This window comes from Corvus moneduloides, chromosome 18 (genome assembly GCF_009650955.1).
Source record: "Corvus moneduloides isolate bCorMon1 chromosome 18, bCorMon1.pri, whole genome shotgun sequence".
Taxonomy (NCBI): Eukaryota; Metazoa; Chordata; class Aves; order Passeriformes; family Corvidae; genus Corvus; species Corvus moneduloides.
Window position 1 is genome coordinate 4703818 of NC_045493.1, and position 22001 is coordinate 4725818.

Here is a 22001-nt window from a genome sequence, read left to right on the forward strand (position 1 = left end):
ATGTATCTTCCTGGTTGTGTTGGGGAAAGTTTAAAATTCCAGATACTGCAGAACACCTGATAAAGAAACAATAAATGTTTTAGCATTTTGTAGCTGTCATGTTCTGTATGGGATTAGATACCTTTGTTACAGACCAAGGTATTGAAATAGTGCCACTTCTTTGCAGATAATACAATTTTCTACAAAATATTTCTCTTTTCCTTTTAAGTTCAAAATCCCTAATGATGCATGAAATCCAACAACCACCTGAGCATCATGTTCATGCAGCTGGGCGATCTGTTGCTCCCCAGTCTGCAACACATGAATTTCAGGACAGAGGTCATGATAAGCCAGGTCAAGTTTGGTATACCCAGATTCAAAGAAGAATGTTAAAAAAATTCCAAAGCAGGTGATAAGTACAAAACATATTTTTCATAAAATGGAGCAGGGGATCAGATGTAAAAATGTCTGGGTTTAGTACTACCAGTGCAGGTTACAGCAGAAGTTTTAGCTCGTGGTCATGGTAGACAGTTCTGAAGATGCTTTGTGGTAACTTGAGGACGAGGACTGACAGTCAGATTTCACATATTTTTTATTTTCAAAGACAAATTTAAAAATGGCTATTTAACAATATTCTTTAATACACTGCCAGGTGTAATGATTTCTTCTTGCCCTCTAATTTTTTTTGTTGTTGTTGTTTCTTTTGTTTGTTGAAAGAAACTTGACAAAGGTGGGATGTAATTGTTTAGAGATTAAAAAGCTATCATTTGTTGAGCAGCTGGAGCTGATGGAGCAGCTCAGAGCTGCTGGAAGAGGGGAGGCCCCCCCTTTCTGGCTGTATGCTTTAACTAATTACCCTGTGAAGCTTTTGGTGCTTATTGGGGTCCTCCGTGTGCCAATTAACTATGAAGTGCATTGGGAAAAAAGGGGAGAAGGGTGATAGTGTCACAGTAAAACTTTAATGAGCTGAGCTGGTGTTAAGAGAACCTTGTGGAGGTATGGAACTGCTGAGGGGAGGTGGGAAGAAGGAAGATCTGCTGGCTTCAGACAGGACCAGACATTAGATTGTCTCAAGTGTTCTGGACTCAGCCGGTCTACTTGAGGGAAACAGTGATGTTACCATATTGAAATCTCAGAAAGGGCCCCCAGTCAGCCAGCACCCTGCTCAGTAGTGTCACTGGGTGTAAGAGGGATGCTTAGAATGCATTTTGGCTACCCAGCATTCCTAAAGAAGTACATCTCAATTCAAGTTTTGCAGTAATGCTTGGGCCTCTTTATACTTTATGAATTGCTCTGTTTCAGGTACTAATTTCAGGGTCTAAATACTTCATATATGCATTGATCTCTGAAAACCAGACCCTTACTTTTATTACTGAAACTAGAATAAAAGTTCCTATTTTCATGGCTGCCTGGGAATTTGCAGAGGAGGAGTACAAAGGCAACTAACATTTCCTTATATTCCAGATATCTAGCAAGGAAATTCTTCTGTCTGTGGGCAAAAAAGACATTTGCACAAGTTCTCCCTTCCAAAGCCAGGTACATAAAATTTCAGAACTTGGGGTGGTGGTTTTTTTTTTTGTTTTTGTTTTTGTTTTTTTTTGTTTGTTTGTTTTTTATTTTGGTTTTTTTGTTTGGTTTGTTTGTTTGTTTTTGTGTTTTTTTCTTTTTAATGGCTTAGTGGTAAACCATTGGGCTAAGAGAGTACTGGCTGGCAAAAAAATACTTGGATGTATTTTGAGATCACTTGAAGGTTTTCTTTGGGTACCTTTCTTGCTCATGCTTTTTTGTTTTTAATAATCGTGGTTAAACTTTTATTAACCAAATTCATAGGAATTGTGTTTTGATAAAATTGAACAGTATGTGCATATAAACGATGGGATGTGATTGGGATACCTGCTTTAAATTTAACTATTTCCCAAAGTTAAGATGGCAGAGATTTCACAGAATATTCTGAGTTTGAAGGGATCCACAAGGATCATTGAGTCTAACTCTTAATATGAAATTCAGTTAATATTACTATTTGCACTGTTGTTCTTAATGTATATCTGTATATGTTTGGTATCTGTCTGACTTGGAAATACCTGTGGCAGATAATTCATTTCTGCTGTCAGTATTCTGTGAGCTACTGAAAACCCATGCTTTGTACTCATTTCTTGTTTTGCATTAATTTGCCTGTTCATTCTTGCTTGACCACACCCTTGGGAACTGAAGCAGTTCCCAGTGGGAAGACTTGCACTTGGAATAAGATCAGATCCTTAGTCATTCAGTTTCATTTTTCTGTATCAAATATATTCTGTTTCTGACTTAGTTAGTAAATGGAAGTTGTCCTGTGAACCTCACCACTCCTCTTGTCCTATCTACTGAATTGTCACTACTTTGGCTGTCTACAAATTCAGCACAATGATTAATTTATTTTTTGGGGAAAGGGATTTTATAAAGACCAGCAAGGAGCATAAGCAATAATGAATTGCCTTTCTAGATTTAAAAGTACCCGGTTCTCCATAGCTTTAATTTGCAATACCTGTTAATGCATGTGCAATACTGTTAACGCACCAAGTCCAAAAAAATAACATATAGCTCATTTCTTTCTTCTTTTTTTTTTTCTTTTCTGCATGAGTGCTTGGAATGACTTAGCAGTGTGGCTTGGGGTAGGTGGCTGTGAATTGCAGCTTGTGAGAGGATTGATGTGTTTCACTGAGAGACCTCTAGGTATTCTGGGCCTAATTCTGCTATTACTACATGATGGAAACATCAAAGCATTATAAAATCTGATGTAGCTTTTGTATTTATTTATATATATAAAATATTTTGTGTTAAAATAGCAAAGAACAAAATCAGAAAGGAAAATACATGTATCGTTATCATTTGTTCTAGTTGTTAGAATAAAACACAGAACTGAGGATAAAAGATGTGAATAGGTCTAAAGTCAACTGGCACTCTGATGTTTGGCAAGTTAACAACAGCTGTCTTTCATTCCTTGTCTTTATGTGAAGTATTTACAGTCAGTAAAATGATTGCTTCTTGCAATACTTCACAGAGTCTTGGAATAAAGTGTCACAGTAGGGTAATGGTTTTAAATGCAATTAGATGTTAGGCTAATCAGGCAAGCCTGGAGAAGAGGTGGTGTAATCTTCATTAAAACTGATTCGTGGTCGCTCTGAAAGCCTGTATGATGTCTCCCATGTCCATATCTTTCAACTGTTTAGATGCTTTTATGATCAGAAGATTCTTCAAAAAACTTTTGGGGAGTGGAGGGAGCAGTGGACAGTTTGTAGAGAAAGGAAGTTCAGCCTCAGAGCAGACAACCATTACAGGTTAGTAAAATGACTTCCCGTTGGGGTGTGTCTGAGAAATTTTGCTTAGGTTCTGAAGAAGTTTTTAATACCAGTGAGCAAGTTACATCCATGGTATGTCTAGGCCAAGAGCAATGTTTTCATTGCTTATTTAAATATTTTACTGAATGTCACTTCTTTCATTTTTCAGGCATTTGCTCCTTAAATTGATATTCAAGGCTTGGAGAGCCTATGTATGCCAGCAGCAAGGAAAGAGGAGCAAGTATTATATTGCAGAGTCTCATGGTAAGTGAAGTGATGGTAATTACCAGTATTTGGGGACATACTGAGATGGGAGTTTCCATGGGAAATATTTACCAGAATCTGTGTCTCTTGTGCCTGTTTGCACCCTGAGCTCCCCCACCCCATGGCAGTGCAGTGCTTGCAGGACCAGATGGCAGGAGGGTTCTGTTATAGGGGTATAGCTATATAGTTGTTTAGGGATGCCAGTGAATAAGCTTAAGGGCCTCTCCATCTGCTCTGGATTGCACTATTTGTTTTTGAGGTGGTGGTTTGATTTTTTGTTTGGTTAGTTTTTGGTTGTTTTTTTTTTTAACTTAGTATGTTTTTGAGTAGATGTTTTTTGATAGAATGTGTTCTTGGAATTCTCTATCAACTGTTGCTATAGACATTAGATAGTAATTCCATGTGGTTTTAACTGCACTTATTTAAGGTCTATTGACTGTTTCTTCCGGCATGTGTCTTGCAATTGAAAGAAGCCTAAACTTTTGTAGTGCCCTTTGTCTTAATGTGTAGGTTGTTTGCTCTGCAAGGGATTTGACTTGGAGCCGTCTATACTGGTAGCAACTTTCTTGGGTTCAGGGAATATGTTTTGCTGAAGGGAGGTTTACCCTTGTTTAAAGATAATAGTGTGGCTTTGTTCTATGCTGATTTGCAGAAAAAGTTAACCGGTCTCTTTGCACATGAACTGTAGCCTCAGAATGTCCTAGAGACTGACACCTTTGGACACAAACTGACAGGCTATCCAGACTTCCTTTCTTACTGAGTGAGGCCAGAGTATTTACAGCAGAAGCTGTGTGTTACTTAGTCAAAGATAGAAAAAGGTGACCTGTTTCAAGGTTAATACTTGATTCACAAGGAAATCCTGGAAAAAAAAGTTGGGGTTTTTTATGTGTAAATGTGAAGTGGCGTAGAATCAATGATGTTTTTTTCTAAAAACTTTGCTTCACTGATGTCAGTTCTGACAAGCCAGCTTGCTGTGAGGAGAAAGTGTGGCGCACTGCATAAAGTGGTAAACTGGAATTTGTGACATCACTTCTGTTTTTAGCTGCCTGACCAGCCTGCTAAATAAACTTGACTTGTTTCTGGTTAATTTTCTCTGCTTGTAGTAGAGAATAACTCTTGAAAAGCAACTGATGAACCTGCTGAACTTTTTTTTTTAAACCAAACCAAAGAAAATCCTCTAATTCTAACCCAGTACGGTCATTACACTGAATATTGTTGTTCTGCAGTTATTTCCCCTGTAAGCACTGAAGACAAAGTGATTATCGGCCATTGTCCAATAATTCATGCTGCTCTGAACAAGTGGCATGGATGGTGCTGTCAGCAATTCTGAGACTTCTCACTGCGACACCCTCGACCAGGGGGGAGGGTCGCTGTCATTTCAGGGTTTCCCACAAGATGTCCCTGCAGGCTGAGGGCACAGGAGTCGGGGGCGATCTGCAATGGAGTGGTTAAGATGTGCCAGATTCCCATGTGAACTTAAGATGCTGCCATTTTTGTCGTACACAGCAAAGAAGCAAGCTATGCTCAGGACCTGGCAGCACTGGCTGGTTTATGTTGGTGTTCAAAGGACAAAACATGGGATGCAGTCTGTGGCACTGGCATTCAGGGAAAGAAGCTGTTTGCGGTAAGGATGGAATACAAACAGGCAGAGCAGCCCTGATCATAAGGCCATGATCTGTGTTATCTTTTCCTGCAGTGACTTCGTTCAGTGTTTGATTTTTTTTAAGAATTCTTTTTGCTTTTTTGGGATGTGTGAGTTCTTCTGGCACACCTATGGACTGTGAATTTGAGACCTTTATATAGCAGCCTGCCAATTCCTAATGGGAGCCTATAGGAGGTTGGAGAGTGACTTTTGCAAAGGCATACAATGAGAGGACAAGGGGGAATGGCTTTAAGCTGAAAGAGGGTAGATTTCGATTAAATACTAAGAAGAAATTCTTTACAGTGAGGGTGGTGAGGCACTGAAACAGGTTACCCAGAGACGTTGTTGATGGTCCATCCGTGGCAGAGTTCAAGGTCAGGTTGGATGGGACTTGGAACAACCTGGGATAGTGGAAGGTGTCTCTTCCCATGGCAGGGGGTTGGAACAAGGTGATGTTTAAGGTCTCTTCCAACCCAAACCAGTCTGTGGTTTTTTGGAAAGATTGTTGTTCATACATTTTTCCAGTGAGATGAAAGTGATTTCTTGCACCAAATTATGGCGCCTGTGTTTGAACTTGTCTGTAACATTGTTTTGGCAGCATTTCATGGGCAGTGTGGAGAAGACAACACTACCAGAAATGCTCTGGACATAAAATGAATATTTTGGCTCTGCAGCATTGGGCCCAGGGCCTGCAATTTCGAGTAAGTCTCAGGAGCTTCAGCTACTGTCATTTCTAATATTCAAGTTGCACACATGTGAAAATGTTGCAGATGAATAAAAATTAGGCCTTGTACTTATTTACTTTGCAGGAGATGAGGAAATGGAATGAAGCTGTGTCAGGGCAAGTTCAGATTGGACATTAGGAAAAGGATCTTCCCTGAGAGGGTGGTCAGTCCCTGGAACAGACTCCCCAGGGAAGTGGTCACGGCACCAAACCTGTCAAGAGTTCAAGGTGCATCAAGTCCAACTTCCTGCTTCTTGCAGGACTACTTAAAGTAAATCAGATGACTAAGAGTGTTGTCCAGATGGTTGATCTTAGCTGAAGTGAAAACAGCATGGGTCTCTTTCTTTCTTTCACTGAAACTGTGGCTTTTTGTCCATTTCATTAAAAAGAAGGGACGGTATTTAATTTGACCTGCGCTGTAAGATGTAACACGGCCTGTTTTGGGGCAGTATTCTGCTAAGGAAAGAAACTTGTGACTTGGGAAGTCTTACAGTATCTCGTGATGTGAGTCCCTCTTATATGAAAATACTCTGAAAGAAAGCCTGTTGGCACAAGAAAAGTATTTTATTGGTCTTTCAATGGGAAAAAGTGTGAAAGTATTTAAAAATGTGAAAAACAAGGTTGATTTTTACATGTTTGTCTTTGACCATTTTTATGCTGACATTCCATTGGTGTTTGTTTGGGTTTTGTTGGGTTTTTTCCCCCTCTTATAGGGGGAGTCTCATTGCTCATGGCTTTCACCTTTAGACCTCATACGGAATTTCCTACTCTGTATGTGTGTGCTTCCTCTCCTTCTCTTTGTTCTTTTTCCTAATCTTGTTTGTTTTTTACCCTGACTGCCCTTGCTCCTTAATTGTTCCTTCAGGCTTGGTTGCAGTGGCAAGAGCTGTATTTATATACCCAGAGTGACAAGCAGAAGGACACCAGGGCAGTAACTCACCATCAGCACTGGGAATTGAGGAGATGCATGGGAGCATGGCTGGGATACCTGGACCTCAACAGAGTAAAGAAACGTCAGAATGGTGAGGGAAATGGTGATTTAGGACAGAACAGGGCTCAGCCCCTTTGCTTAGGGCACAGTGATGGTTTTTTCTGTTCTAGGAGACACTGTGATGTCTCTGCCCACCAGGTCATGAGATGCAGCTTGGGCTGTACACTGTGACAGGCCTGGCTAGCTCAGCTCATATGCTGAACTGTCAGGAGGATCACCTGCTTTCCATGTCATTTACAAGAGAATATTTTACAATTCCCTTGATGAAAACTTGCATATTGTCTTATATTTTGTCTTTGTATCTGTGAGATTGATGTATTCAAGACTTTGATCAATGAGTTTGTGGATTTTCTTGGATTTTCTGGATTTTATTCTTCTTTTTGATAATCAGTCAAATCTCAACTCCTATAGGAGGGTAAAGATTATTACACCAGTTCTTTTGTTTCTTCCCTTGAATGGGAATGTGTGGATGCTGAAAGATTGATGCAGAGAAATCTTCCACCTTTCTGCCAGTATCCATGTGAAAGTTTTGATTTCACACGCACGCTTGCTGGGAACAGTGAGAGGTTTTTGTAAACTAATATTTTTATCTCGCAGCTGCAGTGTTGTTATGTTACTGACTGGAGAAATATTTTGAAATGGGTGTTGTGGTTTAACCAATAATTCTAAGAGGTGGATGGTCAAAGGACCAATAACCTTATGCCATTCAAGTGAACCAGGTTATATAAAAGAGTTTGGAAATTAATAAATAATTCCATTCCTTTCCTGGACTGGAGTTACACTGCTTTTTTCACCGTCCCTGGTACAACAGTGACAGGAATGAGTTCAGATATTTGTATGAATTGCTTTTTGATTGGTGGCAGTGGAAAATAATCTAGCTTGGATATGCAGGAATTAGTAATAGGGGTATGCTGAGATGTAAGCAGCCTTGAGTATGTTGAACAAGTAATACAGTGTCCTAACTTCCCTTTCTTCGATCAGTACAGTAGGTTACTGCTTTTAAACTGCCTTTGCGATCAATAGGAAGTGTATGATCTGTAGCTGAGCATTAGTGGGAATTCTTGTAACCATTTTTCAGTGTTAGAACTCATGCCACTTCGGAACTAGTGGCTCAGATGCTAGGATCTCATCTGACACGAATGAGCCTAGGACAGAACGAGCCATGAGTGATTTGTGTTTGTCTCCTAGAGCTGGCCCAAGAGTTTTGCCGAAGCAGGGTGCTCCGGAGGTGCTTCTCTGATTGGCAGCAGTTGTGGGAGTGCAGGAGAAGAATGCATGCTCACCAAAGGGACCTGGAAAAACAAGCAGCAAGGATTGCCTTATGGAGAGTCTTTGCACACTGGAAGCATTGTATCCAATCTGTGTTTGGTCCCTAGCAAAGACAAGTTAGAAGCATCCCCGCAGGGGAAAGATCCAGTTAATAAGTAGGAATGTTGTGCAGTAGCGCGGGTGACAGCAAACGTTGTCATTAGATAGGTGTATGTAATGCCATACTAACTAATCATTAAACTGTTGTAATTACAGTATATTAGCAGCTAAGAGCCTGCAGAAGATAATTTATGATTGTTATTTTTGAGTGAATCAGAAATATATTGTGATAAGCCAGCAGAATCTAAAAGTTTGACTGTAGTCGAAACTTCTGCAGATAACGGCACTGGAAATTCAAACATTGAAGCAAATTTAGATGGAGATGTAGTGCCCCTGTGTGGGAAAAGGTGGTTTCTGTGTAAAAGATACTTTAACTCAGTGACAGATGTTGTGCTGTGTGTGGAAGAGGCTCAGCAATGTGAGCTGGCTGAAAAGCACTACAAGTGTCACCTGTTGGTAAGAGCACTGTTATGTGGTGGGTGGCAGGGGCTGTGGAGGGTCTCTGTAATACTGACCAGTGGTGTGTGGGTGTTAAGTGGGAGATACACCAGGTTTCTAAATTTCAACTATTCTGGAATCTGCCAGTTGAATCCAAGTGGGGAAACTGTGCTGCTGTCCAGAACAGCTGTTCTTCCAATTGGGAAGAAGAATTACTTTTTCTTCTCTGCAGTAATGTGTGCATGCTGCTTTTCACATGAGACCAAAGATAGCTTACTGCATGTGTGAGTGGTTGAGTGTTTTGGGGTTTTGTTTAGGTTTTAGGGTTTTTTTAAAGAAATACTAAATCCCTGAAGGCTGTCTGAAAGGTGGGCACAACCAAGCCTCCAGCTTTTTGGAACGGAACTATTTTTGAGGTTGAATCAGTACTGATCATTAAAAGAATACCAATATACTGGTTTGGATCCTGGAGTGAAAACATTAGTGATTATAAGAGCAGGATGATTAGTGATTTGAAGCAGGATGCTCTCATAATTCTATTTACCATGTTCTGCCCCCACTCAAGGGATTCTAGGATTCTAGACCAGTCTAAATTACCTGATTTGGACTACACATGAAAGTTATGTTTATTTCTTGTTGTTACAGGAACTTGGCTTTAAGGGTCTTCGGCAGAATGTCCTGGACACTCATCTTCAGCAAATGAGAACAAATCTGTCGTCCCGTCAGCATCGAGTTACAGTGGGTTTGACTTTGGTTCTTGTGTTAGTTTGTCTTGAGCTGTCCTATTGACTTCCACTGTCACCTACAAAGTAATTACTTTTTTATTACAGCAGTAGCTTTGTACTTAAATACTAATAGCCGCAGAAAATCTCCTGTATGAGTCAACTGGCACTCTTAGATATGTTATTTTAGTTTTTTGTTTCCTGTGTTTATGGTGGATTTTTTCTTTTACCAGAAAAACTTGTTGGAGGTTATGAAGTTTGGTATATGAAGCAGTGCAGGAGGCAACCATTGCCGTATGCAGTTTCAGTAGGACTTTAATAATTTATTTCTTTGCATTCTTCTCCTCACTTGGTATCTTTGAGGGGTTTTGTGTCTTTCTTGTTTTATTTCAGGTGCTGCAGAAGTACTGGAACCATTGGAAGTCCCGTTTGGAAGAGAAGGAGGAAGAACAGCAGCAGGCCTTAACATCAGTGGCTCATGCCCGTTATAGGTATGCAGAGAAATATTAATACAGACTCGTACAAATGTGGAATCTGTGGGCCTTTGATTCTCTTCTAAAGTAGGGTAATACCTTTGGGGGCATGACCTGATGACAATTGCTCTGACTTTTTCTGTGAGTAATGAACAATTTACATTTCCTACTTCTCTGTGGAATGTAAGAGGGAGATTGGTTAAGCCTAGCTCTGAGGCTCATTTAGCCAGTTGAAATTCCTAAAATCAGTATGTTTTCTGAAGGAATTCTCTCCTGTGCTGACATTCTCCCTTTTTGCTTGCCAGGAGGGTGTTGATGAGACAGGTATTTGACACATGGCTGCTGAAGGCCTGCAAGCTGCAAGAATATCGAATGAGAGAGAAGAGGGTAAATGTAACTTTTGTACCTTGCTTAGGAAATAGAGGGGATGATTTCATAGTCACTGTCTGTGAATATGAGTTAGCATGAGATGAACTTGGCTGTTGTAAATTCCCTTTTCCTTGGTGAGGGATCAAGTCTGGGGAAACAGATTACAACCAATATTTACTGATCACCTTTTTTAAGTTAAGCAGTTTGTTAATAATAGAATCAAGTTATTGTTAGAGGATAGTCATTCACATAGTTCATTCACTTATTCCATCACCCTGTAAATGTGTGTGTGCTCTCTCTCTTTTCTCACACACTGTCTCATAGTTACTTTGTTGAAATAATAATAATACTAAAGGGCCAACCCCAGCCTATTTAAGAAGTGCAGGGTTGTACTGACAAATTAGCTGCTTTTAGGTAGGTGTCAATTAAGTTTTTTCCAGGGCCCTTCATTTTCTAAGGGGGATGTGTGTATATATATGTATATAGTCCTGGAGTCTTTACATGTAGCATCCACAGTGGCCTTTTTTATGGTCTGTTACATAACTCCAAGTTGACAGTAGCACATGTGGGTGTCCTTGTGCAGATATGGCTCACCCTTGGTGGTGTGAGATTATCGGTTCTTGTAAATTCAACAGGACTGGTTTCTGAAACTTACTGGTTCTTAGGAGTCCTTCATGTTATTTTATCAATTTGTGTTTTTCCTCTCTTTGGCCTGCTGGTTTTTGTTAACAGCTCCTCCGTCCATATGTACACAGCTGCCTGCAGAGCACATCACATAACTTCACAGCAAAGGGGCTTTGATGGCATGTCCATTGCTGTTCAACCTCAGAAAAAACAAACATTGGACAGTTCTGTGCATGTCATCTTTAAGGAGTTGTTTTCTGTTGTTTGTAGCTGGCCTGTGCTGTGCATTCATTGCCATCTTCCGTCCATTTCAGGCTGTCCTTCATTTCGAAAGGCAGCTCTTGCACTGTTTCTGGTGCTGCTGGCGTAGGAGAACAACTGCACGTTTGGAGGAGCAGGAGGGCTTGGTTCGTGCAAGAGATCACTACAGTAACCAGCTGCTGCTAAAGGCCTTCAGTTTGTGGAAGCAAAAGACTCAGGCGAGAGAAACAGAGTAAGAATTTTTTTCAAACAATGATTTGGATTGGCCCTGTGGCAGCTTACTTTGGACAAAGAGCATTTAATTCACAATGGTGCTCACGCCTTTTTTGTGCTGTGGAATCTACTAAGTTGTCTTCCAGTAAATGAATTACTAAAAATAACAAATGCACACTCAAGTCTGTGCTAGAAGTGTTCAGTAACATGGATTGCATTGTAGGCCAAATAATTTTTTTTCTCATAGGAGGCTCAAGGAGACAGAAGCTTTAAAATTTCACTGTTCAAAGTGTCTGCAGCAGACTTGGAACAAGTGGAGAGAGGTGAGAGAGTTAACAGATGGGGAAGACTGTGAATTCTTTCTGTTATGTTTGAATTCCTTGTACCCATATGGCTAGAAGTTAACTTGTTTATTTTAAACACTAGTCGTTCCTAAGTTCTCCTCCCTTTTCAGGTGGATAAAACCAGTTCACTGTGGGTGGAACAGGAACTGTGTAGGGAGGACAGGGAATTCTTTTTATTTGTGCATCTAGATATGCTGAGAATGGGAATATAGTTTAGATGTACCTGGGAACGTAACCAGAGTTAGTGTGATGAAATTGTCCCTAGCCAGTACTGGGTGTGTCCTTCTCAAAACTTGAGTTAAGTTAGAAGTTTGCAGCCAGGCCTTTGTGTATGGTTTGTATTTGTGTACAGGTTGTAGCAAACACTGTCACAGAATACTTTCATGCTAGGCCTTTTCCTTACCATGATATGAGGTACTAGATGTACCTTGCATCATGTCTTGAGAATCTGTGAGAAATTTTATAGTTGGAGCTGCTAGGTTGGTGCAGACCTGTTAACTTAAATGGATTGCATTAGTCTTCAAGAGAATTCCTACAAAGGGCAGGGAAAAAAGCGCCTCACCTAGGCCTTTTGGGGAAATAGCAGAGTGCAGCACCAGTTTGAGTGAAAACCTGTTACAGCAAGGTGAAGAATTGATGTTTCTCCGGAGACTGGGAATGGTCCTTTTCCCTCCTGTCTCTGCCATTACCTGTTTTCCGTCCTTCATGGGTACGTATCTTTTGGGTTTCTTCCACTTCCCTCTTATAGTATGTGGGACATCAGCGTGAGAAATGGAGGAAGTTGGTGCAAGCAGACCTGCACTATCAACACACATTACTGGGCAAGACTTTGGCGTCTTGGAAGGTAGGATGGAACAGCCTTTTCTTTGGGGCACTTGTCTGCATGTGCTGTAGTGTTTCAGTGAGAGCTGAAGAGCTGCCACACTGCTTCACTCGAGGCACATACACACCGCGTGTGCAGGGTAGAATGGAGGCTTGTGTATGTAGGGCTGTCTGAGCTCTAGCATTACTTTTTGGAGCAGAATAACCAAGGTAATCTTGTAGCACTGATGAATGGTATAATCATAGCTAGCATTAACTGTTGTGTAATGATTGCTTGTCACAGAGAAGCAGCATTTGCTTTCAGTAGCTGTATTTTTTCCCCCTGTACTCTACTGCCAGTGCTACGTATGAGCTGCTACTAAGAGTTCCTAGATGTTGCCTCTCCTCACAGGTGTTGAGGTAAATTTACCTCTCAGTACTATTTCTTTTTCAGATTTACCAAGAAAACGTACAGTGTATTCTGTATCAAGTAACTGAGAAGGAGAAACAGCACACTCGACTGCTGCTGCGGTGAGCCTTTTCCTAGGCAGCATGAGAGGAGGGACTGCACTGCAGTCAAATTAATTACTTTCTTTCACTGCCACCTTTGTAACTTTTTGAATGTTCAGTGCTGGGAGTTGACTCTGCCATGCATTGCTGTTTCTTTGCATGCAGGTCATCTAGTTAAAAGAAAACAATGTCTTCCTGTTTGCTATCTGTTTTGCTTGAATATTTTTTAGATCTCTGTTTAGTCCTGTGAGAGTCAACAGACAGCAAACTGCATCATTCCCTATTTGTTATGGTATTAAAGCAGCCTGGACGATGCAGAGGCTTCTCTTGCATTACAGTGAGGAGAGTGATTAAAGATACTACCACATGGCGTTGGTTGTAGTTACTTTACTTTAATTACCTTATTTGTTTTAATGCTATACAGCTTGAGTCACTTGCAGAGCCTGATTGGCTCAGCTGAAGCTGCTGTATTACAGAGTGTGTTGTGTTTTGCCCTGCCTTATCTTCAGCAGAGACCTGAAGGGGCAGAAGTTGATTTGCATGACTGAGTTTATAGATGCAGCTGGTTTTGGTTCCTCTGTGAGTAGGAAAATGCCAAATGAACAAGTGAGAATCATTCTTAATGGGTTTGTTTGTTTTTAAATTTTGTATGTATTTTTGCCTTCAGACAGGTGCTGTGTACCTGGAGAGAAAATGCCCTTGCTCTTATACATGAATCTAAGGCAGATGAGCACTACAGGAGAGCAATCCTGTCAAAGGTAGGATCTGTACAGCAGGTGCCAAGGTCTCAGTACAGGTGCTGATTCAGGCAGGGGTCAGGTAATACAATTAGAAGGACCAAAAACTTAATCTAAGAGCCACTACTAAGAGAGATCTGCAAAGTGGGAGTCTCATCTTGTTTTTACAGGTGTCTCTGAAACTTGTCTCTGTAAGCTCATGGCTTTTTCTCTTCCTCCTTCTTCTCATTTCTTAGAAGGAAGAGAAGACCAGTAGTATGATACAGCATAGTAGTATTGGTGAGGTGGGGCAGGGAGGGGATGGATGCAAGAGAGGAACACCTTGAAAAAAGCCAAGGGGACCCTCTGAAATACAGAAGTATTTAATTTGTAGGAAATTCTTGCTGTCCTGCTGAGCCTTATATGAAAAATGAGGTGGAAGTGGTTATGTTACCATCGATGGGGGGAGTGCATTGTGTCCCCTTCCATTGCAGTGCCAGTCTGTGTCCCATCTCCTGTTCACATTGTATCTTCAGGTGCTGCTGCAGTGGAGAGACACTGCCTGGCTAGGAGCGTGTCACCGCCATCTGAAGGTGACAGCTGTGGTGGAGGCCAGAAAACATTTGGATATAGGTGAGCTGATGTAGATGTTGAACTCTCAAAAGACCTTGTTGCCTGTGTATGAGCCAAGGGCAGTCTGTTGTGTCATCTGTACAGATGAAGTGACTGGATGGTCTGTTGGCTTACAAAGGATGTCCCCAGAGAATGGAGAGTGAGTTGGGACTCCAGTGATCTGCTGAATGCTGCTTGTGTTACTTCTGCTTCTCTGTTTGTTCCTTGTACTATATAAGGAATGCTAACGCTTCCTTCTTCAAAGGAATTTTCTATTACTAATTTTGAGAACCTCGGACATCTCTTTTGAGGGCAGTGCAAGTAGTCTTACCAATTACTGCTTTAGTCATTCTCTAATAATTCATACTGAAAGACCCTCAAACTCTGCAAGCATTTTCATGGCACCATGGTACATTCTTGACATGAGGACTCTGAAGCACAGAGGGCATATGATTTCCTAAAGGTTACAAAGAATGTCAGTGGCAACAGGGAAGACTTGCAAGTCACAGGTCCCCGTCTGTTACATGTAGTGTTTCACAATTGTCCTATACTGAATACTCTCAGTGCTGAGTGTTGTCCAAGTTAAGTGTTGCTGAAACAGTCTGGAAGAGTAGCTGATCACTTGATACTCTGAGATTAATAGTCTCCTTTTGGTACATGGGTTAATTTATCTTCCCCTAACAGTGTATTTACAGACCCTGTTTCTTCACTGGAAGGAATTAACAAGGGAGTCTCTGATGCTGAAGGCTCAGCACCATAGGGCAGCACAGCACCACCAGCAGCACTTGCTCCAGAAGTACCTGGTGAAATGGAAAAATTATCATCAGAAATGCCTTGGGAAAAAGGTGAGAATGATCAGCAACCTCCTCAGCCTGTGGGAAGTTACGGGTGTGGAGGAACACGCTGTGTTCCCTGGTGAAGGGAATGGCAGTCTTGGCTGAGAAGGAGCATGACAGTTTTGTGTAGTGAGGGGGAAGGAGCATGGCTGTGTCTTGCCTGAAGAAATGGATAGAAGTAACAGAGTTAACCAGACAACCCGAGCTTGCCAGGATGGGACCATATACTGCGAATGAAATCCTTGCTGGGCTTATAGATACCTGCAGATGGGGTTACATTGTAGGGCACTTGGGTATTGGGGGTGGCCTCAACAGAGCAAAGGGAGGGTGATAAAAGCTGTTGGGTAGCTGTTCTAATAGCATTTGGCTCAGATAAATGGGGTTTGTCTGCAAGTGACTCAATCTTTTGGTTGCCTTGCAGCTGCTGCAGAGAAGGGGAGATGAACTAATGACTCATAGACTTTGCTCTGCTTCCTTCTCTTGCTGGAAAGCTCGGGTAAGGAATTTTCCCCTGGGTAGATACCTGGCTCCTTGCTAGTCATTCTCCCTTCTCCTTCACGTTCCATTTATACAAGGACCAAGAAAACTTTGTTTAAACATTTTCAGGATTTTTTGGTTCAGCTAGCACAAGGGACACCTTGCCATAGACTGGGTGAACTGAGTAGGTTTTTCTGCTCTGGGTCTACCATCACTTCCTCCTTGCTTGATGCTTTGGCTGGTGTTGGGTATTTGGCTGGTGTTGGGTATGTCAACTCCTAACCTGGTTGCATTTTTTTCCCCTAATAGCTGTTGCAGCAGCAATGGGAAAAGCAGAAGACAGTGCAAGCACTGTGGCACTGGTCCCTTTCAGTGCAGAGGAAGGTAAGGGGGTGTGCAGGGCAGGGGCAGGCAAGTGAGTTTGCAGATGTACAGATCATGTGCAGATTTGAGTGCAGTCAGCAGAGTGCACACTGAATGTCTGTTTCCTTTCCTCTTTGGGATGCTGTATGTTATTTTGGGATGCTGGAAAACTCCCTAAAATTTCTTAACTGATTAGAAAATGCACACGTTTCCCCATCTGGCCTCAGCTGATGTAAATCTCTGTCCCTCTGTCATTGTGGCAGTGTCCTGCTGTTGATGTAGCTCTGCCTATTCCTATCCATTGTAAGGGAGGGTTGCTGTCTGCAGGGGGAGTCCCTGGCCTGGAACCTGTCTGTATAATGCTTGCAGCTCTCATTGTTCTGTTTTAGGCATTTGATGCTTGGCTCAGGTTTGCAAAAGGGCAGCAGGAGAAGAAAGATGGCATTGAAAATGTCACAGGAGTTCACCACACAACTCCTTTGAGAGAAGATGCAACCCGTGCCTTGAGAAACACTGCTGGCATCAAACAGCTTCAGGGTCAGCTCCACACCCGGCACCAGCTGGAGGTGAAAGAGTGATTGCTCAGATACATATCCAGAACTGGGCTGCTCTGGTCTCTGCTCTGTGTGTGGGGTGTGTGTTTGTGTGTATGTGCATGTATGTATCTTGGAGCTCCACATCCCAGCTGTTTTTAGATCCTACATACACTTCTATCTCTGGTTCAAGGCATTTCATTCAGCTGAGACTAGAGCACTTCAGACTCATTGGGAACCTTTCTTAATGAAACTATTTCAAAACTGGCCAATTCCTGCCGTAGACAATATTCGTGATTGAAACCTTTGCATGTGGGTCAGATCTCTAAATTTTGTGCTAGAATGAAGCATTAGAGTCTACATCTGATCCTGTCTTAGCTTTAGCAGTGCTTATACCTTCATATGTGGGCTTGTGTCACTTCTGCCTTTGAGTATCAACCCAGCCCTGTGCGTGAAAAGGATGCTTGTATTGACTGCTCTCTTCCTGCTTCTGGGCAGCGTTCCCAGCTCTTTTCCGTGTTTTCAAGATACCAGTTGTTCCATTTGCTAATGTGCAGCTTGCCTTGGTGCAGAAGTACCCAGTTAATTTTCCTCACCCAAAATGTTACCACAGTGGACCTCTTGATTCAGTTTAGAGAGCTGGTATGGCTGTGAGGGCATCAGAAATCTCGGTTCCTTCTCCCTGGGTGATACGGTACTTCCTGCTCTCAGCCATCAGATGCTCATCAGATTCTTTGTGTTGGCAGGCAGCCTACAGTCTTCACCAGTCAGTGTATTGTTGTGCCATGCTGTAGAAACAGAAGGCTCTCTCCCAGAAATTAAATAAGCCTTTTTCTTTTTTGCCACCTCAGAAGAAGCAAGTGACATTGAAAAGGCCTGATGTTAGTCCTGAGACAAGAGGACATTCATCAGAGGAAGAGCCATGGCCTTCAAAATGCAGACATCTACCACTTCACCCTGCTGATTGGGGCTCAGTTCTCTGTGGCCTGTGAGTGTAAATTTCCAGTCCCTCCCCTGTTTCTCTGGCATATATGTAACTTTGCATATATGTAATCTATCTACATGTGTCTCATTTTTGTGTATCTAAGTTCTCTCATTGATGACTTAGTTCTATGCATTCTCCTTAACTGACTCTGCATCATGTGGCTGGTGGTACAGAGTTACACAAAAGCTGCTGTGTAATGCAAGCATCAGCCCACACATAGTGAAGGTATTTATGACTGTACTTGCCAGTGACAGGTAGAACCAGCTCAGCTTATAGACCTTCCACTTTGTGTTTCTCAAGGTACAATTGAATTTGTGGAGCACTGGCCATTTGTCATAGGAACAGTTATATAGAGAAATGTTTGAAAGATACCTTTGATGGGACTTTGGTCATCAGGAGAGCTTATCTTGCCCAAGTGACCTAGTGTCACTGAAGCTCTTGTTTTTTTCACTGTAGTCATCTGATGAAATGATAAACATCAAGATCCTGGTGTACAGAAGCTGAACTTTATTCTTGCTTCTTTCTTTTCCCTGGGGAAGCTATTCCTTAAAAAAATATCTATTGATCATGGGGCAGTTGCAAGGAAGAATTGTCTATGAAGCTTCTCAGTGCAGGACAGGAAGCCTACAGGGAAATAAGATGGTAACTTCACATTACTTCAAGCAAGTTTATGCTGCCAGAAGAAGAGTTTCTGCTCTGTTCAGTTATGTCACTTCTACCACTCTTCGTGTTGGCACAACCATAGTGAACTAGATTCTCACATTGATACACACTGAAATGTAATCTTTAAGAATCATTATTGCATGCAAGGAGAATGTTGCAGAGAAGGGATGAATGATGAAACAGTACTGTTTCTTTAGCTGCAATGCCAGCTTACGCCAATTTACAACACTCATAAGTCTGGGGCATTCTTTGTTCTGTTGTACTTTTCAGAAATGCTATTCAACAAGCCAGGTTACCACCACGGAAGCCTGAGTTTCCTCTGGAGTCTCTAGAAAGCAAGGGACTGCTGGGACGTCCTTTTACTAGGTAGAAAATCACTTATAAAAGTAAAGGAAAGAGGGTGATTTAGAGTGGGCATAGTAGAGCAGCTAATTGGAGAGCTGTATGCAAGGGAATGACAAGAGTCTCCCCTTTTTTTGCACTGACTGCAAAGGACAAGACCAACAGGTTGCAATGTATAGTGACCTTATCCTTCTTCCTGTACAGGTCAGAGGTACCCTATCAGCAAACATGTGTGAATAAATGTTCTGCACAGACTGGGAACTTAATGCTGACACCTCACATGGAAGAAAGTACCTGTAAATGTCTATCTCATCCCCATCCCTCTCTCACTTGTGCTGCTCTCCCCTCTCTCCCCCTGTGGACACAGGACATGCACTGTGCTGGGCAGGGGCCAGAGCTATGGTCTCCTGCATCTTTCATGTCCCAAATGAAAGCTGGCTCAGAAAAGGTGAGTGTATTGCTGAAGGAACAATTAGTGTGTGTGTATTGGGCTGCTGTCAGCAGGCCTTTTGCTTATTGCTGTTTTGTGGTTCTTCTGAACTGCCCACCTGGATATTGAGCTGTTTTTGACTTGTTCTAGCTGTCATCTTTAAAGCTGACCAAGTGAACTGCCTTTGAATGCCCAAGAACTGTTTACCCCTAGTCTGAACCAATCCACATGTGTGTTGTACTGTATTTCATGCCTTTTTCCTGGTGGTCTTCCTAGCCAGATCTTTTCTTAGCAAGTGACGTGAGGGTGCTGCCTCTTCAGAGTTCAGAGCAGTTACAGTTTGCTGTCCAGATTGCAGGGATTTAAGAGAAACTAAATTTAGGAGCAGTGGGTGTGTCTGAGAGCCTCAAAAAAATGAAATTCACTTAACCTGCAAGTAGGTGCTTCATTTTCAACTCCTTTTTCCACACAGAATGGGAAGTTTTAGAAATATCTCCATGCTGGAAATCAAAGAGTCCATCTTTTAAGCTCGCTTCTTCTGTGGGATTTTATGAGAGGGGCTCAACACCTACAGGAGTTGTCTGAGTGGGAGTAGTCGGTCAGGCACATGCTACTTGTAGGGCTTACTGAAGAAAAACCCTTTGAGGAAAAACCTGATACCATTCTGGCCTTCTAGAGAGGAGGTCAGCCTGTGAATGGTAACAAAAGAGCCCATTCCCAAGACTCTCAACAGAATTCTGTGGAGAAGAAGTTGCAACCAAATTTGCAGCCACATTTGCTGTCACCTGAAAACTTGGTGGGAAAAGGGAGTCACCAGACTGCAGGTAGGTCCTCAGATCTGAACTGTAGCAGTTGCTCATCCTCCTCTCTAATCTGTATGAGACTGCAAGTCACTGCCACAAAAATGTGTGGGAGACAGGGCAATCTTGTGTGCCAGCATCAGGAGGTAAAGGATATCAGTATTCCTTTCTGGGATGGTAAATGCAGTTGTATGGATTCTGCTGAGTCTGGGGGCTAAAGCCCTGCTCTAGGTATTGAAGGATGGGAACTGCTTGGGGCCAGCTTCTTTCAGCAAGAATGTGCTCAGGTGCTGGGGTGTTCTTATGTACAACAGAACTTAGTTCAGGAGGGAAGAGTTCACCCAGTAAGGCTCTCTGAGATTTCCCTGTACTTACAGTATAGCTGTAAGGGGGACAGATGGTGTCTAAGCACCTCTCACTGTGGTGTTTTAATGACATCAGAGCAAGAAATGTGTTTTGCAGGACTAGACTGTACTTAATTACTTCTAGACTAAATGTAAAAGATGAAATCCTGAACAGGCCAAAACAGTATCTGTAGTACTAAAACCATCCACCGAAGCATTTCTTATCTTTTGTGTGTTCAGAGTCTTCAGAGTTTGTACTGCTGTCAGAATTCCTGCCCTCTCACTGTACCTGATCCTTTAGGGTCAACAGGTACATGTCACAGGGTAACAAAACGTATGAAAAAGACTTGGGAGGGTTCAATTTTTCCTGTCATTAAAAATAATTTCTTTTCCTTCTTATCAAAGAAAGAGTTGATGTCTGTTCTACCTCCATTGCTTGTGCCTTGTATTTTCCCTTCAGCTGAAGGGGAAAAGAGGGAGCACAGTTCCAGAGAAGAAATGGTGTTGCAGAGAAAGGTGGAAGTTGAACTCCGACATATCCAGCAGCAGATGCAGTACTACTACAGCAGGAAGCAAGAACTCAAGTATGTTGCAATGCCCCTTTAGCCAGCCTTTCTTCGTGTTGTCAACTGTTGTGCTTTTTCTGTGTATCTGCTCTGAAAATAATTGGTCTGTTCACAGTAGAACTGTGAATGAAACAGAAAAGTTCCAGAGATTTTTATTTTCTCCTTTCGAGTTCACTTCAGGTGAAAGAGAATAGGTGCATAACTACTTCTGTAGTCAGCCAAGTGGTTTAATTATACCTTTGGCAGCTCTTGGAGAAGCATGTCAGAGGTATCACTGGGTGTAATCGGAAGACAGTACAAATGAATTGCACAGAGCAGTTGAAATTTAGCTTTTAGTTATTTTATCAAGAGGAGTGAGGTGAAAAGCTGAGCTTTCCCAGCTTTCAATTAAAAAAATTAAATATGGCTGGTATTTGATAACTGCTCTACTAGAACAAGAAAATAGAAATGCTTAAAAGAAGATGGGGCTTGGGGGGAACTTAACTGTCAGGAAAAGGAAGAAGTCAGGGACTAGAAGCAGGAGATGGAGGCAAGAGTTTTCAGATTCCTCTGCTTTCCACCATTTTTTCCCTTTTTAAAAAGATTTAAACCATTGACTGCTTTGAGACAAAAAAATGGGTCTTATTGCAAGTATCAATTGCAAGTCTAAGTTGGCTTAGACTGTTGAGCTCTTAATTGGGATAAACAATCTTTCTAATCTGTTTTATCAGGTGCTGTCAACAGCAGGCACAGATTCTGCAGCAGTGGCTGGAAATGAGCATGCAGGCAGGAGCCCAAGATGGTGTGCAAGGAGTTCAGGAAGAATTGGGTCAGGTGTGTACACAGCATTTAAATTGAAGCTACTGAAGTGATTATGACTATGCTATGCACTTAGCCTAAAGGCTGATGGTAGCTGTGATGAGTTGTGTAGTAAGCTGTTAGTAAAATGCTAAGAGAAGTGAAATTTGTAGTCAGGGTTGAGGAGCAGAATAGGCTGTGTCTAGATGCATCTTCCTGTTCATTCAGAAATGTAACTCCTGCTCCAGTAGACCTTTCTGAGGCTATTTCCAACCTATGGATCAGGCTTTCATAGACTGAATCTCAAAATTTTTCCTGCAATTTCTCAAGACAATTCCCTCTGTGCAGACTGCATCTGCACTGCTGTCAGGCCCCAGGTTCACACAGCCACGTGTGGGTACTGGTACCTCTGACTCCAGCCAGTACCAAGCTGTTCCTGAGTCACTCAATCTGTCACTTACTGGCCCTTAAGTGAGATAATACAAAAGCTGCTGGAGCAGCTGTTGCTGTCAAAAAGACT

At 42.0% G+C, this 22001-nt stretch overlaps 1 protein-coding gene across 6 annotated transcripts in view; it reads left to right on the top strand.

The window, feature by feature from the left end:
- Positions 1–22001, top strand: part of SFI1 (SFI1 centrin binding protein) — a 30607-nt gene that overhangs the window by 4342 nt on the left and 4264 nt on the right. For 4 of the 6 annotated variants that reach the window (XM_032128483.1, XM_032128484.1, XM_032128485.1 and 1 more), the window contains 27 exons: positions 1444–1515; positions 3186–3293; positions 3463–3557; positions 5064–5181; positions 5798–5900; positions 6789–6945; positions 8103–8264; positions 8668–8738; positions 9366–9458; positions 9836–9933; positions 10221–10302; positions 11223–11401; positions 11630–11705; positions 12475–12570; positions 12982–13058; positions 13705–13795; positions 14290–14386; positions 15050–15210; positions 15623–15697; positions 15988–16062; positions 16431–16607; positions 17426–17562; positions 18493–18588; positions 18769–19012; positions 19671–19818; positions 20599–20722; positions 21415–21517. In XM_032128483.1, the coding sequence (XP_031984374.1) occupies positions 1444–1515; positions 3186–3293; positions 3463–3557; positions 5064–5181; positions 5798–5900; positions 6789–6945; positions 8103–8264; positions 8668–8738; positions 9366–9458; positions 9836–9933; positions 10221–10302; positions 11223–11401; positions 11630–11705; positions 12475–12570; positions 12982–13058; positions 13705–13795; positions 14290–14386; positions 15050–15210; positions 15623–15697; positions 15988–16062; positions 16431–16607; positions 17426–17562; positions 18493–18588; positions 18769–19012; positions 19671–19818; positions 20599–20722; positions 21415–21517 (3115 nt within the window). Of the gene's footprint in view, positions 1–182; positions 389–1443; positions 1516–3185; positions 3294–3462; positions 3558–5063; positions 5182–5797; positions 5901–6788; positions 6946–8102; positions 8265–8667; positions 8739–9365; positions 9459–9835; positions 9934–10220; positions 10303–11222; positions 11402–11629; positions 11706–12474; positions 12571–12981; positions 13059–13704; positions 13796–14289; positions 14387–15049; positions 15211–15622; positions 15698–15987; positions 16063–16430; positions 16608–17425; positions 17563–18492; positions 18589–18768; positions 19013–19670; positions 19819–20598; positions 20723–21414; positions 21518–22001 lie in introns of those variants that run through there. The other 2 variants (XM_032128489.1, XM_032128488.1) reach the window with 2 other exon arrangements.